We start from the raw sequence: 15,394 nt of genomic DNA on the forward strand, positions 1-15,394 counted from the left end.
AAATCCTATTTTCACCTGATTCACACAAAGCAGCTCCTGGAATTTTTTTACAGATAACGAAGCACAGCCTGGATTTCTGAAATCACCCTCTGCTACTTGCACACCTGGAGACACATTTCGGAATGGAATCTTGTGTGATAAGTCGCCCAAGGCTATTTTTTTATTATAACATCCATGACATCTTCTTATTTTCACAGCTTCATTATAAGCTTCAGGGTTGGAAAAACAAAAAGCAGACAAGTCACAGGATGACCTTAGGCAGGAGATTTTACTTGATTCAAACATCCATTTTCCATCCGCTTCCTGTCTTGTTTTTCAAAGTATTTCAGGGAACAAAACTGATGAGCACAAAGAGCATTCAGAGAGAGAGGGAGCAAAGGGAGACTGAACAAATATCAGGCAAGGGAATGGAGCTGACAGAGTGCTCCTGTCTCTTTGAACCCGCAAGGAAAATGCATGGCAGGAAGGATTCCAAAACCACATCTTTCTTGCGTGAAGGGAAGAATTAACGTTAAGCACAAAGTATTCCTTGTGGTTTATTCTCATTACGTGACATGTCAGGTTATGCTGATTTGGGTTTTCTTTACAAAGCTCTCTGGGCACTGGGCTTAGTGTAGGTTAAAAAGAGCCTAAACCCCACAAATTGTGCTTTCATAAATCCACTTAGGAATCTCATTCTTGGGAATTCCCCTAAAAATACGGATAGTGGATATATTAATGACAGGTTGAAAGTTTCACCTGAAAAACAAAAAAAAAGGCCCAAACTTTTGTAAAAAAAAAAATTACACAGAAGTTTCTATGGCATGGCCTTCTCCCTCAGTTAGTGCTAGTTTTCATTAGAAGCTGAAGAGAATGCTTAAAATTGGTCAAATAGCATGAAGATTTTGTTGACATGTTTTCTGTCTGTGTGTACATACTCTTCCTGAAAGGAACATCCAGTGAAATCCTGGTTATCCAAAAGACTTTGGTCAAACGGCTTTGAAAGATACTGAATTTATTGCACTGAAACACAACTGACTCTTTTAAGGGCTTTAGTAGTATGAGGAATTCACTCTTTCGACACTCAGTAGCTGTAAAACACACACACACCAATTTATTTTCAGAAGAAAAAAAAATATTTATTTCACTATGGATGGTTTCAAGAGAGGAAAAGAAAAAAAAAATCAAAATAAGCAGTACAATTATTTGTTTTTCTAACCTCAGGGCACCCCAACATCCACCCTTCTTTTTTTGTGATATGTCATCTGCAGTTCTATTTTACACATCCATATTTCTAGTGTTGATCAGAACTTGACCAAATTTTGCAGCTTGACTAAAATTTAGAAATAATTGTTTTAATTAACACAATTTCACAGGCTACACCAGCCTAAGATTTGGGTCTTAACAGGAGGGGGAAAAAAAGGCAGTTTGTGTAGTTGGGGATATTTAAGTTAATTTCCAAACTGCCACATGGACAGACCCCCAGGTGTATCCATGCTAAAACTCTTATAAATTTCAATGGAATAAATATCTGCGTATTTATTATGAACAACTCTCTCTGCAGCTCTCTGTAACACTCTAAATGAAACAGACACAACATCAGTGCAAATTGCAACAGTCTGCACGTTTCACAGATGATGTAACTCAGCAACAAAGCCTCTGCTCCCAGAAACAGAGCAGCCCCAAAGTTCCACCTTTGAGGTAAACGTGAGGAACTTTCACATTTTATCATCTTTGTTCACCGTGCATTTATATCAATATTCCGTTCTGACGAGGGGTGACCAGCAAATCCTCAGCAATTCCAGTGGATCCAGCTGTGAAATCCAGCTGCACCTCTGGGTTTGTGGCACTCCCTGCCAGAGTCAGGGATGTCAGGGGTAGGTCTGCATTTTCCTGAAGGTTGCATTGGTGATGCTGAGCCGGGTCAGCCTGGCCCCGTAATAATCGATGATGTAGCTGGAGCCATCAGAGGGGCCAACGATCTGCAACAGAAAAAAGAACCAAGACTTTTCAATATGAAGTGAAATATATACTTTGTGCTAATGTCTCAATTACTGCTAATTTTCCCATCATAAAATTAGTCATGCTTAATTAGTCAAACAGAAACTAGATTTATTTTGAAGTTATGCTGCAGTTTAACTGTTTTAGCCAGCGCTGTCTCAGAAGGAACATTTCCCCTGGGCTTCTAATCAACCAAATTACACAGGCAGGCACTGGGACTCAGCTAATCCGAGCAGGATTTGAGGCACAAAACCAGCCTAACAAATGAGTGGGCTCCAAACCACTTTTCCTGAACAAAGGAGGGTCGGCAGCAGAGAATTAGGCTGATGACAAGTGTCTTTGAAATACTGAACAGGTAAGGAATGAAGAGGAGGAGGAAAGATCATGGAGGTTTTGTTCTGGAAGTGCTAAATTGATGTGGAGTCACCAGGGAGATCAACAAGGAGAGATGAAAGATACTCTCAGCTGGATCTGTTAAGTGCTCTGAGGCAGGATCACTGCAGAGCAGAGAAAGGAGTTTGAGAATGCACACAAAAGACAGATCCAAAGTACACACTTTTAAAATATTTTCCTACAAACCCACAGAAACAACTCCCATGCCCACCATGGATTTTGAGCTCATCGCAGCCGATTTGCAATTCATGCTAAATGGCTGCGCTGCTGAATAAAACAATTTGGCAATTTCATGATGTCACAAGATGTCACCCCAGCTGGGGATTTAACCCTCGTGAATCCCTCAGTCACAGCTCTCTGCTGGTGAGGGACTTGAGTTTGCAGGAGAGGTGGGAAATGGAAGTGGCAATGTCTCCTTTCATCAGCATAAAGCACAGGCAAACACAGAACCTGAGGGCTCTGGGAGCAGCAGGACATCCCATGCTGAGTCCAACACTCTGCCTCACACAAAGAGGTTCTGACCATCTGAATTTGTGGTGCTGTGGCTTCCAAGCTATTCACTGTCACTATTTATAGATGGCTAATCTAAGTTTTAATTCCAACAGCAAATATATTGATATTTTGTGTCTATATTCTACAACACCAATCTCCAAACAGAGCCAAAATAAATGCCTTGATTTTTCAATATCCAGTGGTTCTTAAGGCCAAAATGCTAACAAAGTGTTAGTAATCAAATCAAAGCTTTAAAAAACACAGATTTCTATCTTGTTTTGAAAGCCATGACTTACCTGCATTGAAATAAGTATGAAATCAATTAAGCTCCCAATTCCACAAAACCCTACAGTGCAGAACTTTAACAAACCTAAAAAAGAAAAGTAAAATTTAATGTAGCTTTAAGCAATCCCTGGGATTTCATCACTGGTGGCAATCAAATACAAACTCTCCCCTCATCCCACAAAATGTGTGTATTTATATATATATATATATATATCTGCATCTATCTAGAAGCAGACCTAAAGTTAAACTTCTTTAACTGTTAGGGGGAAAAACCAAACCACATACTCATATTTCTACATCCTGAACACACTTTAAAGATTTTGAATAGTAACATTTTTAACATCTAAATATTCTTAAACAAGGAAAAGCAAAAGTTGATAATCAGGTTACTGAAATATTCTTTTCACTGAGGCACAGACAGAAAAATCCCAATTTGAGCTGAAAATTTTACTTCTGAATAGAAAGAGACTTTCTACCACCTCATGAGTTGCAGCACATACTGATTTGATTTTCAGAACATGCAACTTTGGAAAACAATCCTTTGTATAATTTTTACATTTTTGCTGAAATATGAATTTCTTTTGAATATATATTAAAAATACATAAACACTTCTTTTTAACTTGTATTCAAAAATGTTCGGTTTTATACAAATAAATGAAAGATTAATAGAAAATATGTAGGAACAGCAACTGACAGATGAATGTTTTATTGGAAATAGTCCTGCTAGGCAGACTTCATTTGGAAAATGCCTTCAGAAAAAAGAGGCTGGCTTAAATTTATGGGTTTTTTTAATATTGATAGTTTCTTGTAGAATGAATGTAATCCAGAGAGAACTGTATATATGAGAATAGATATGTATAGATGTATATGTGATCCAGAGAGAACTATGTATTTATGAGTATTATTTCAGAGGAAGATCTTGGTTAATCCCCTCTCTCCAAAGCTCCAACTTGTCCCTAAAGCACGTCCTCTCCCCCAGGGCTGTGTATGGGGCTGCACAGAGAAGCTGTGGTTGGATCCCTGGAATTGTCCAGGTGGGATGGGGCTCTGCACAAGCCAACCCAGTGAAGGTGTCCCTGTCCCTGGAACCTTTACTTAAGCAATGGATGGAGGAACTGTTTCTGAACCTGGCATTTATTTCTGGAGTGCAGGGTAAAGTTGGCTTTTTTTCTTCCTCCTCACTTCCCTCCCTACAAGCAGATCACACTGAGAAAATAAACTGCTCTAAAGTACAGAGGGAAAAAATAGTGTTGTTCTACAGTAATAACTCCTGGTTTGGTTCACAGTGTGTGGGAGAGGAAGAGGTTGCCTTCCTGATTTCTTTATACTCAATAGCTTGTTTGTATTTGTGTGCTCTTTAAACAAAAGAGAAGGGAAAAAAATAAACCAAAGAGCATTTACAGTCTTCATTACACTTGCAAAAAAGATTTCAGTGCCATTAACCTTTCTTAACCATTTCTTGCCAAGGCACAGATGACCTAAGAAATCCCTAATCAGCCACTGTAAAGGAATCCAGTGGGATAATTTTTATTCTTTTCTACTCTTACCTATTTGCTTTTCAAAAGATTGAAAACCTGGCTTTGGAAGAGTTTAATTTTAAATATTAACTCTGGCTACTCGCTACAGTATAATCCAGTAGGGTTAAAGCATTAGCCATAAAGAAGTTCTACAAAAGAATTAAGGATTTATGAATCTATATTACCACAATATATTAAAAATAATTACTGCAAATTATTATTCTAAATCCAGTGGTACAAATAAATAATGCACCTGATTGACTGCTTTCAAAAATGTATCTTTTTGTGGCACAGATGGACAAAGTAAATGCTAATTATAGAATCCCAGGGATAAAAGACATGGATGTTAATCAAGATCATAGAAAAGGACAGATAATGTCATTTAAAAGAGTTGGCATTTAATGGGCAGAAACTCAAAATTTCTGGCTGAAGTGACAGCAACACATACAGCTTTTTCCACATCACTGCTCCATCCTATCTATACTTAAATTCACTCCCTTTGTCCAGCTCAGAAACAAGGCTGTGAGGGCAGTCCTGTCATAATAAGGTATTTCCATTACTTAGAAGCCAGTGGCACCATCATCCTGTGAATGAGGTCCTGAAAACCAGAGAGAGGTTTTATTAGAAGTCCCAGCTTCTGCAGAATTGTTATTAATCCCATGAGTTTTCTTGAAGGTGTGCATTTGTCAGAATAAATTCTGTCTCCCAAAACACCAGGTTTACTGTAAAATCTGTCCACTCTTTTCTTGGTGAAGTCAAGTCTCATTTAAGGCTGGCACGTGAGGCAAAGCCACTTCTGCTCCAGTGCTTCACAAAAAATGCTGTGATAAAACATCAATGCAAAACAAAACTTTGAGTAGCAATAACCACATTTGCTTATTAGGATTTTATCTGCTGGACACTGCATCTCCATTTGTCAGCACTCCAGCAGAAGAGCAGGCTGAGGATAATGCAGCACTTTGTCTCACTTGACCATGAATAAGGATTCTAGTTTTAAATATTAAAACTGTGACTGTCAGCCTTCATTACTCAAAATAAGAGTATACACATACAAGTGTAAGAATATAAGAATAAGATTTACCTCAAAGAAAAAATTAAGGAATAAACTTACCTAATGCAGGATATCCTAGATAAAATCTATCTGCTCCCAACCATCCAAGAAATAAGGACAGAGCCACTGCCACTTTGTAGGAGTATCCATTTCTGCCAAAAGAAACAAGCAATGTAGATAATGACTGCAAAATATATCCACTCATACTTTTGACTGTTAAAGTAGTGACTCATTTTCCTGCTGCTCTGGTTTTAAATAAAAACAACAGACTTGTTATTTATCTTCAATTAACGGCCACGGAATTGATAATGTTAAGCTTTCAAACTGGGAAGGCATCCTCCATAAAGGAACCTCAGCTGCTGCAACTCAACTGTACTCTTACAGAATACAGATTATTCTGAAACTAAATGATGATTTCTTGTCAAGACATAATTCAGTTGCTGATCCATCCCCAGCTCCACAGAGCAGCTCCTAACAGTTCAGCCCTACTGAGACAAGGCCAGGAAGGCAGGAGGTGTGTGAATACTGTCTGCAGGCATTAGTCTCACACGCAGCCAAATGGAGAGGAACAGGACAGGCAGGTGAGATGTCAGCAGAGACAGTAATTGCCACGAGATCTGAAGGAGAAATGAACCATGGCCACCGGCTGAAGGAGCTGCAGGAAGGATTCAACAAAAAAGAGTAAGTCTTGGATTCACTCATTACACTGTAAATGGCACAAAGTCACAATGAAAAGAACTGTTGACAGCACAGAGATGCATGGGGGTAGAGAGGAGCTCTCAAGTTAAGCTTCCCATGGTTAGTCATACAAAATAAACAGATAGAACAGACTTTTCCAGGCTTATCCTAATTGGAACCATTCTTGCCAACAGCTGGGGCGATGCAGCCACCAAACCACCTGTAAGTGCAGTCCCTGCTGGAGAACCTTGCACTAATAAGGGAGCTAAAAACATATTGCTCTCAATGCTGGAACTGCTGCCTCGGCCAACAGCGAGCTCCTGAACAGCAAACCCAAATGTAATTAGAACTGAAAAATATTCAGTAATTCACTGTTTTGATACGTGCACCACTACGTGCCAGCAATTATTTAATAGGCCCAAATTAAACTCTTGGTTGACAGTTGAATAAAACAGTCTCAAAAAGACAGTAGCTGACAAAAGTCCAAGCACTTTTATTAAGCATTTTCAATGCCAAGTAGAGACCTACCTTTTTTGCTTATTATCTAAATTTGCTGACTTTAAAACCTAATGGCAACATTAAGTGATTAAACTGTGACTTTTACCTCAGTATTTGTTACTTGGTGTTTATTAGCAGCACGGAACACACAGGGCATTCCTGGAACCCAATGCAACGTAAATTATCATCTTTAGAACTGTCTTGTTTCCACTGTAAAGAACACTAATGGGTTTATTTAAAACTTGAGGTAAACTGTTGGAAATTGTTTATCAACTACAAAGTGTCAACAGCCCTCCAAGGACACCAAAGCATAAAAAGAGCTGTTACATAAAAAATGGGAACACGTTTTAATTTTGCTCCTGATCACAGCTAGCAATAAACTGAGCCCCTGCCTGTGCACTGAGATGCTTCTGAAAGCACAACAGTTTCTGCAGCCTCATCAACATCAAACTGACGGGCAGAAGAAATCCAGTATGAAGGGGAAGCACGAGAGCACTGTAACAAACAAGGCTGCATCCACTCTGTTTCCTTTGCCTTACCCCTTCAGACAAAAACATGCACAAAGAGTAAACCAGTGAGTAGGAAAATGACACATCCTGAGCATCTGAAGGAATTTCAACAATTGGGTAAAAAGATGCAATTTCTTGTCAGTTCCTCTTTTTATTTTCTCTTGCTCCTTTATCTTTTCTGCATGCATTTCTTCCATTTGCCAAGTTAAAAACTTTTCCTCCCAGCTCTTCCACAGCAGTTGACAAGAGCAGGTGCTGCTGTAGGTTGCTCTTCCAGGGTCTCTTGGCTGTGCTCAAAGACCTGTCCACACTGAACCCCATGAATTTCACAGAGAATTTTATCATTCCACGGCCTCTTTCCCTGGAATGGCAACACTTGAACAACGGACATTTCAACTCTGCAGCATCAGGGCCGGCACAATATTAAATAAAATATACGATAATGCCAATCTGGGGGATTCTAGAATTTGGCCAAAAAATAAGATCTACCTCCAAAACATCAGATTAAAGCCAAACCTAAGCAATCTTGACTCCCAGTACTTCTTTGCTGGAACAACCTTACAAGCTTTTCCTTGAATTATTACTACGGTACCTGAACTTGAACACATTCACTCGCACAAACATGGAACATCTCCTGGTCTTGCTCTAAAATAACCAGACCCCAGAACTTAGCCAAAACTAAACTACACTTTTGGCTAAGGACAACATGCTGATTTGTCCTTCACAAAAGCTGGGGATGGAGATTCACCTGCTGTCCCCATGCTGGGACAATCCTGCCATGGGAAGATGCCTTCTCACACTAATTTTCTGGCTAAATGAGGTGCAGTTATTTCTACAGTTACAGTTTTTACCAAAACTCAGTACAATGCTGAAAAACCTCCAAAAACCAGCAGAAAAGGCAGGGCAATTGTTGTAATAGTGAGCTGGAGATTCCTGCTTAAAACAATATTTCTAACACTTAGGTAACATTTAAAGTGCCTCATAAAAGGTCTGTCAGTGACTGGCCCACTTTTTAAATAAGTGTACAGATGAAGGATGGTGATATTAATCTTGCTGCCATTTTTTACTACTTTTAGGACATTATGAAGGACATCCTTGTGTAACTCTATCTATGTTCACAGTTGTATTTTACTGGAATTTTCAGTCCAAAAAGGGTTCCCTTCTCTTTCTCTCATACCAACAGCTGAGGGACTGGAAAAGTCACAACGAGTTGTTTCAGCAGTGTAACCATTGATTATTCATTATAAATAATAGTCATGATAAGTAACAAATACTGTAAGAAGGAAGACATTTCTCTGCCTACAGACCTGGATTTTAATAAATAAATGCAAAGAAAAGCTACCCTTAAGAAGTGTTACTAGAAAATATACTAAACCAAAAATATATGTATACAAAAAACCTCCAAACATAGAAATTACCATCTAATCTAAAGAGGAAGCAATTTCACTAAACTAGTATAGCTCATCTTCTCCTCAGCCCCCATCACAGATGGGACTGAAACACAATTGTTTCTGGACAAAAATGTGACTGACGTCTACTTTGCTGGCATTTAAATCTGATTAGATGTAATAATATGTTTTCTTCAGTTTGCTGAGCTTTGACTGCTGAGAAGACTAAACACAGAGAAAATATGTATGAAATTAAGAGGCAGAGCTGTACTTCTGAGTTAGGCAAATTACTGAGCAGCAAGTAGCACATCAGAGTTATCTGCCCAGCAGAGTGATAGGGAGGTATCCAGTATTAATTCCCAAAGATTCCAGCAGGACAAAAGAGAAAGGTTCCAGTGTGAATCCCAGAAAAAGAGGAAACAAATGGCAGGGACAGGTGCTGGCTGATCATTAGCACTGGCCAGTTGGAACATTTATTGGTAGCCAGAGCTCTCCATCACTCACAATGTGCTTTACACAAAGGAGGTCCATCATTCATGTACCAGAAACAGGCACTGTGGATTGGATTAAACACAAAAGTTGTTTCAAAATAGAAACAGTTTCTGTTATAGATTTTGGGGGGATGTACAGAGATCCTGAAGCTCCCCTACAATTCAAGCAGAACACAGAACTTCAGCAGCAGCTACAGGCACACTTTAAACTGGCATGCAGCACTGAGCAGCACAGCCCTGTCCAGCCCTCCTTTGTCCTCTCTGTTTTATCCTTGAGTCACCCTCATCCCTGCGCTGGCAGCAGCACTTGAAGCCACTGTTCTGTGACTCAAACTGGGGAACTGATCCAAGGCAGCTCCAAGCCAGGGCAGCTCCCTGATGTCCTGGGGTCTGTCAGGGAAGGGGATGGAGGGGGTCCTCAGCAGCTCCTTCCAGCAACTGGGCTGATTTTAAACACATGTGAAATGTGGCCCCAACATTTGGAGCAAAATTTTGCCAAGCTGAAGTACAAAGTAAAGTAAAGGTAAAAGAATAAGATAAAGCAAAGACACAAACATAACAAAACAACAGCAAAAAAAGGACAGACTGACAGATTTCCATATGAGCATGCACATTTAGAGCAACCAGGAGGTGTCCCTGGCCATGGCAGGGGGACAGAATGAGATAGGCTTTAAGAACCCTCCCAAACCAACCCTTGCTATGACCCCGTGTTGCATCCTTGTAGTGTTTATTAGAGGATTAACTACTGGGCAAAATGTGCATGGTTCTGTCTTGCTTCTATTTTCCTCCTGCCAACAGAGCATACAATTTTGGACAAACTTGAGTTTTTCAGATCCAAAGAGTACTCACACATTGCGACACTCAATGGGCTTGTAAAATCCAACTTCCTGTCCTGTAAAGACTTTCTCTATGCCAAGGTGATCTCTGCAAGTAATGTTTGGTGCTGGCAGACATTGAACTGAGGACAGAAAATTATTTGATATTAAGCAGTAACTGACACTCAGAGCAGTTTTCTGACTACACACAAGTGAAACAAATTAAGTTCTACTGTGCAAGTCTTGATACAAAGCACAGTTCACACACAATTACTTGTTTAAAATACTTTTTAAGCCAGTCCTACCACTAACTTGTAGTTTTTCTTTGCTACATTTTAAGCAATATATACAAACCCAATTGCTGCCCCAATGCTGTTGTAATTTCCACTCTGGCTTCAATATGAGTCAATGAGAAATCTGAAGCTGACTTCCAGAGAAGATTTTCATCATGAGAACAGTCAAATACTGGAACCAGTTGCCCAGAGAAGTCATGCCATCACCATCCCTGGAGGTTTGCAAGGTCTGACTGCACAAGCCCTGAGCAACCTGGTTGGAATTCAGTGCCAACACTGCTTGGAGCAGGAGGTTGGACTATGCAACTTCCTCAAGGGTCTTTCTATCCAAATTATTCCATTTTTCTTGACTCTTAGGGGAACCAAAGTGGAAATCACAGCAGAAAGTCACACCTGCTAAAGTTTGCAGTGTACTACCAGAATATTAGTCACTCTCCAATGCTGTAGTCTGTTGTTTTAAAGGGAAAAATATCTGTCCTTTACCCACTTTTTATCAGCTTTCAGTACCTGTGAGTCCTGTTGGTTAATTCCAACAAAAATGCAAGCCAGGTTTAACATTCCTTCCAGATTTTCCAGTAATGCACACAGGCAAGAAATGGATTTTATTAATGCCTATCCATATTGCATAGGGCCAAAAAATAAAGTAAGATTTGAGTTATGTGTGGACTTAACTGCTATAAAATCTTACATGGATTTTACACCCCATCCCTGGAAGTGTCCAGGGCCAGGTTAAACAGGGCTTGGAGCAGCCTGGGATAGTGCAAGTTGTCCCTGCCCATGGCAGGGGGTGAAATGAGAAGATCTTTGAAGTCCCTTCCAACCCAAATAATTCCATGATGCTACCAATCAATGTGCCTAATCTGAGGCAATTACAAAAATAAATATTATTTTTGGTGAAGTAAATTAAGCAAGGAAGTTTTTTCCATTATTAGAATAAACCCAGCACAGTTAAGATACATTGATACAGGAAAGGCCACTGTTCTCTTCTCAGTGTCACTCCAAAGACTCCAAACCTTCTACTCAATGACACAACTTTGCTGCTTTGAATTAAACCCCTGTTTGTCTGGGTGAGGGATCACAGAAAGTGATCAGAAATTGTAGGGTTCCAAGTGTGAACTAGAAATTAACTTTTGATTACTTAGGTAATACTGAAAATAAGCAATTCAGATACTGTGAGGACAATCTAAAAACTGGTGTGTGTGTGCAAAAATGCTACACAAAGAAACGGTGTTAATTAATTCAGCCACTTGTTCTACTCTGAAGCTTATCTCCTGTTGAAAAGTGCAGTGTATTAAATACAATCACATGGTAATTAGTTTAACAACTGATAATCTTCATTATGATCAATCTCAAACTGTGCAGTATGTTTTCTGGTCTCTGACTGCCCATTTATAGTCAGGGACACAATGTAAAAGTGATGGAAAGAACTGAAAAAACTTTATTTAAAGGATCCATTGTGCAAAGTATTTCCATCCAGTGTCTGAAATTATTTGGAAAACCTTCACTGTCCCAGAAGAAAGTCATTCAGCACTTATAGGAAGCAAATATGAACACAGATGAATTTTGTGGGCTCCCCATCCTTGGAAGTGTCCCAGGCCAGGCTGGACAGGGCTTGGAGCACCCTGGGACAGTGGGAGGTGTCCCTGCCATGGCAGGGGTGGCACTGGGTGAGGTTTAAGGTCCCTTCCAACCCAAACCATTCTGTAATTCCATGAGTCTAAATCAGGGGTGCACATAAAGAGAACTTGCTGTGCCATCAAACACAGACCATTTATTTCAATGCCTGGGAACATCAAAGTTAAGCACAGGTAGGAAAATAAGTAATCAAGTTATGAATTTTTCTGTTGTGCTCTGAAGTATGTCAGAACTGAACATAAATAAATAAATGTGCTCTCAAAATAGAGCCTCATGCACCAAAACCTGGTGATGATGGAAGGCACAATGTTGCCTTAAGAAAAAAACCCTTAAAAATTAGAAGGTTTTGAAGGCTGTTCTGTCACACGTCAATTCTTTTAATAATTCTATGCAAAATCAGTATGACAGGAATGGTTTGTTTTAATCACAGTGGTGCAGGACAGAGCCTAAAGGGTGTAACATACATTGAAGAGATTTACCAGAAACCTCACTTACAAAAGTACCAATCACAGACAGAGTATTTATTCCTGTTTAGTAAAGCACCCAATCCACACAAGTGTTTTGGGCTTTCAGACTAATGATATTACTAATCCCATCTTTTAGAAAGCTCATCAAGTAGATACACAAATGAGTAAATTGAACGCTTCCTTGAAAAAAACGTAGTTAATCAATATATAAGTTAGAAATCCTTACCATATGCTGTGTGATTTGTGCAATTCATTGGTTCTTGTGTGCTATTGTCTATTTTAGGCTCATCACACATATATGTTCAGGTAATTGAGGAAAACAGTTTTCATATCAAACACTACAACAGGTTTAACAGTAATTTATTCCACCCTCTTTAAACCCCCAGGATTTAAGATGCACCTTGATGTTGGTGCCTACCCATCCCCCAAAAGAGGAGCAGCACATTACCATGCAGCAAATCTGCTAATCCAATTTAATACACCAATATATCGCATAAGCCCCACATTTAATTAGTGCTGCAGTCAGCACTACCTAAAGGAACTACAATATTTATCAGTCACAGCCTCTGTATTTGGAGGCAACAAGGTAGCACACGCCTCATCTGGTCCTGTTCCCTTATTTAAATACCACAGTGCCTTGAAATTGAGGCATTTGGTTGAGGAAATTTAATATATGGGAAAACGCAAAATTCAACGAACGCGTAAAAATGAGCATCTGAAACGCCAGGAATTTGGTGCAGGAACAAACTGAGAAGGAACTGACTTCCAGAGGTCTCAACTCCCACAGCCAAGTAAAGCAGGAGGTGAAGCAAGCTTTTCCAAGATTTGCTTTCCTGACACTTTTGATCATCAAAAAATGTCAGCTGCCATCAACCAACATGTTCTGGGGAGGGCAAGAGGTGCCTTGGAGAGCCAGGAGCCTCGCACCTCCTGCTCCTCGGAGCTGTGCAGGGCACAGAAACACATTATTTCCTGAAAGAAAAGGTGAAAAAAATGGCAAAGTCTCCACGTCTCGCTCCTGCAAATAATAAGTAAGGTGGCAGAGCGGGCTCTCTCATCCCATGGCAATCTCTTTGAAGGGCACCTCAAGCACGCACTGGGGCACATACAGTACCACCAGAAATCACAAAATTAATTAGGTTGGAAAAGCCTTCTGAGACCATCGAGTCCAGCCTGTGACTGCTGCCCTCCTTGTCACCCAGATAAGAGCACTGAGTGCCACACTCAGTCGTTCTTTGGACACCTCCACACCCCTGGGCAGCCCTTCCCAATGCCTAATCACCTTTTTGTGAATAAATTCCCCCTGATGTCCAACCTGAACAATACCTGGCGCAGCTTGAGGCCGTGTCCTCAATTCCCGCACCCTGAGGAGCCCTGTCCCGCTCCTGCCAGCCGAGACCCCCTCGGGGCTCCCACCCTGAGCTCTCCCCGACCCCCCGGCCCTGCCCGGCCCCTCACGGTCGCCACCGCCCCTTCCCCTCCGCACAAGCGCTGCCCCCCTCACACCGGGCCCCCCGCCACAACAACCACCCCCGATCCGACCCCGGCCCCGCTCAGGATATTGCCCCAGCCGCAGCTCCTCGCACTTAGGCGGCGGCTCCGAGCCCGCTGCTCCCTCCAGGGCTGCGAAGCAGAGGAGAAGCAGGACCAGCGCCTCAGCCGCGCCGCTCCGGGCGGCCATGACGGGACCGCCGCCGCCGTCAGCTGACCCGGGGAGGAGCGGAGCGGCCCAGCCGCGGGGAGAGCCCGCGATGGCTGCGGGGAGAAACAGAGGGAATCCCGAGATGTTCGTGGCTTGCTGAGGGTACGGGTTACGCTTTTTGGGGACCTTAAAGGTTTTTTTGAGTGGTGGAGGGTGACCTCATTAAATATGGCGGGCGAGGCCGCACTGAGGGCAGAGCGCGCCCTCACTCAAGATGGCGCTGGCAGGGCCCGGCGCTGGGACGGGCGGGGTCGCGCCCCGAATAAAGATGGCCGCGCCCACCCGCCTCCGGCACAGCCCCGCGCTTGCCCGCACTAAAAATGTCGGGTGGGAGGGCCCCGGGACTGAGGGGAGCCGTGAGGAGCCTTGAGGCGGCTCCCGCAGCGGGGCTGGGGCCGCTCCGGGTGCTGGCACCGCGGGCAGGACTCGTCCTGAACCGAGCGGCGGGGCCGGGTGAGGTGAACCCTCCCCGCTCTTCCAAACACCCACGCTATAGCATTGGCCCACCCGGCAAAATCGCACCTCTGGGTGTCCCTGCTGGTGTCTGGAGTTTGCTGAGAACTTGAATAATGTGTTGAAAAAGCCCAGTAGATGTTAAAGGTCTGACCTGCCAAACCTGGTTAACCCAGACTGATGCATCCCCTGTCATCCAGGTGGGCCTGGTGTGCTGACACTGTGTCCAGCACACCCACTGCAGTCGGATTAAATAAATAAATAAATTGAAAATCTTAACCTGTTTTCACATAAAACTGCATTGTTAAAAATGCTCTGTATTTCAATTTTTAAATAAATACTGAATTCCTGGAGCAGGCAAGCTTTTCATCAGCATTTGCTCTTCACAACGTATTTTGTGGTGATTACAAACCTTCCCCTATTCTCACTAATGTGATGGTTATTAATTGTTTTTCTACTGTAGTTATTTCAGGTTTCTCTGGTGTTTGAAGGCATCAGTTTTCCACTTATGAACTGCTAAGGGATCCTGGAGTGTTTACAGGAGATTGAGAGGTCCTTTGGATTAAACACACCCAGGAAAGGCAACACCACTGTCCCAAGTTTACATCTGCTCAAGAAGCGTTTCCTGAAAAACAAGTAGGGGCCTAAAAGCTGGAAAACCGAACCTAAAAAGCTGGAAAAGCAACTCTGAAATAGTACTGAGGAGAACATCCTTTCTGGAAGTCTTTTGTATTTTCTGGGCATTA

General features: G+C 41.8%; 1 protein-coding gene across 1 annotated transcript; it reads right to left on the reverse strand.

Moving 5' to 3' along the window:
- Positions 1 to 1,092: 1,092 nt before the first annotated feature.
- On the reverse strand, positions 1,093 to 14,297 carry TM2D1 (TM2 domain containing 1). Its single transcript, XM_059478713.1, has 6 exons — positions 14,052 to 14,297; positions 12,720 to 12,789; positions 10,133 to 10,241; positions 5,780 to 5,871; positions 3,162 to 3,235; positions 1,093 to 1,961 (listed from the first exon to the last, which is right to left on the reverse strand). The coding sequence occupies exons 1-6, from the start codon at positions 14,172 to 14,174 to the stop codon at positions 1,851 to 1,853; spliced, it is 579 nt and encodes a 192-aa protein (XP_059334696.1). The 5' UTR covers positions 14,175 to 14,297; the 3' UTR covers positions 1,093 to 1,850.
- Between the last annotated feature and the right edge of the window lie 1,097 nt (positions 14,298 to 15,394).

This window comes from Ammospiza nelsoni, chromosome 9 (assembly GCF_027579445.1).
Source record: "Ammospiza nelsoni isolate bAmmNel1 chromosome 9, bAmmNel1.pri, whole genome shotgun sequence".
Taxonomy (NCBI): domain Eukaryota; kingdom Metazoa; phylum Chordata; class Aves; order Passeriformes; family Passerellidae; genus Ammospiza; species Ammospiza nelsoni.

What these genes read in the sequence shown, in the direction of transcription:
- TM2D1 (XM_059478713.1), bottom strand. Translation starts at nt 14,174, where the DNA reads ATGGCCGCCCGGAGCGGCGCGGCTGAGGCGCTGGTCCTGCTTCTCCTC. An exon ending in TCTAGGATATCCTGCATTAG is followed by an intron (nt 3,236 to 5,779) that starts GTAAGTTTATTC and finishes TTTCTTTTTTAG; the next exon opens with GTTTGTTAAAGTTCTGCACT. An exon ending in TCATACTTATTTCAATGCAG is followed by an intron (nt 1,962 to 3,161) that starts GTAAGTCATGGC and finishes TTTCTGTTGCAG; the next exon opens with ATCGTTGGCCCCTCTGATGG.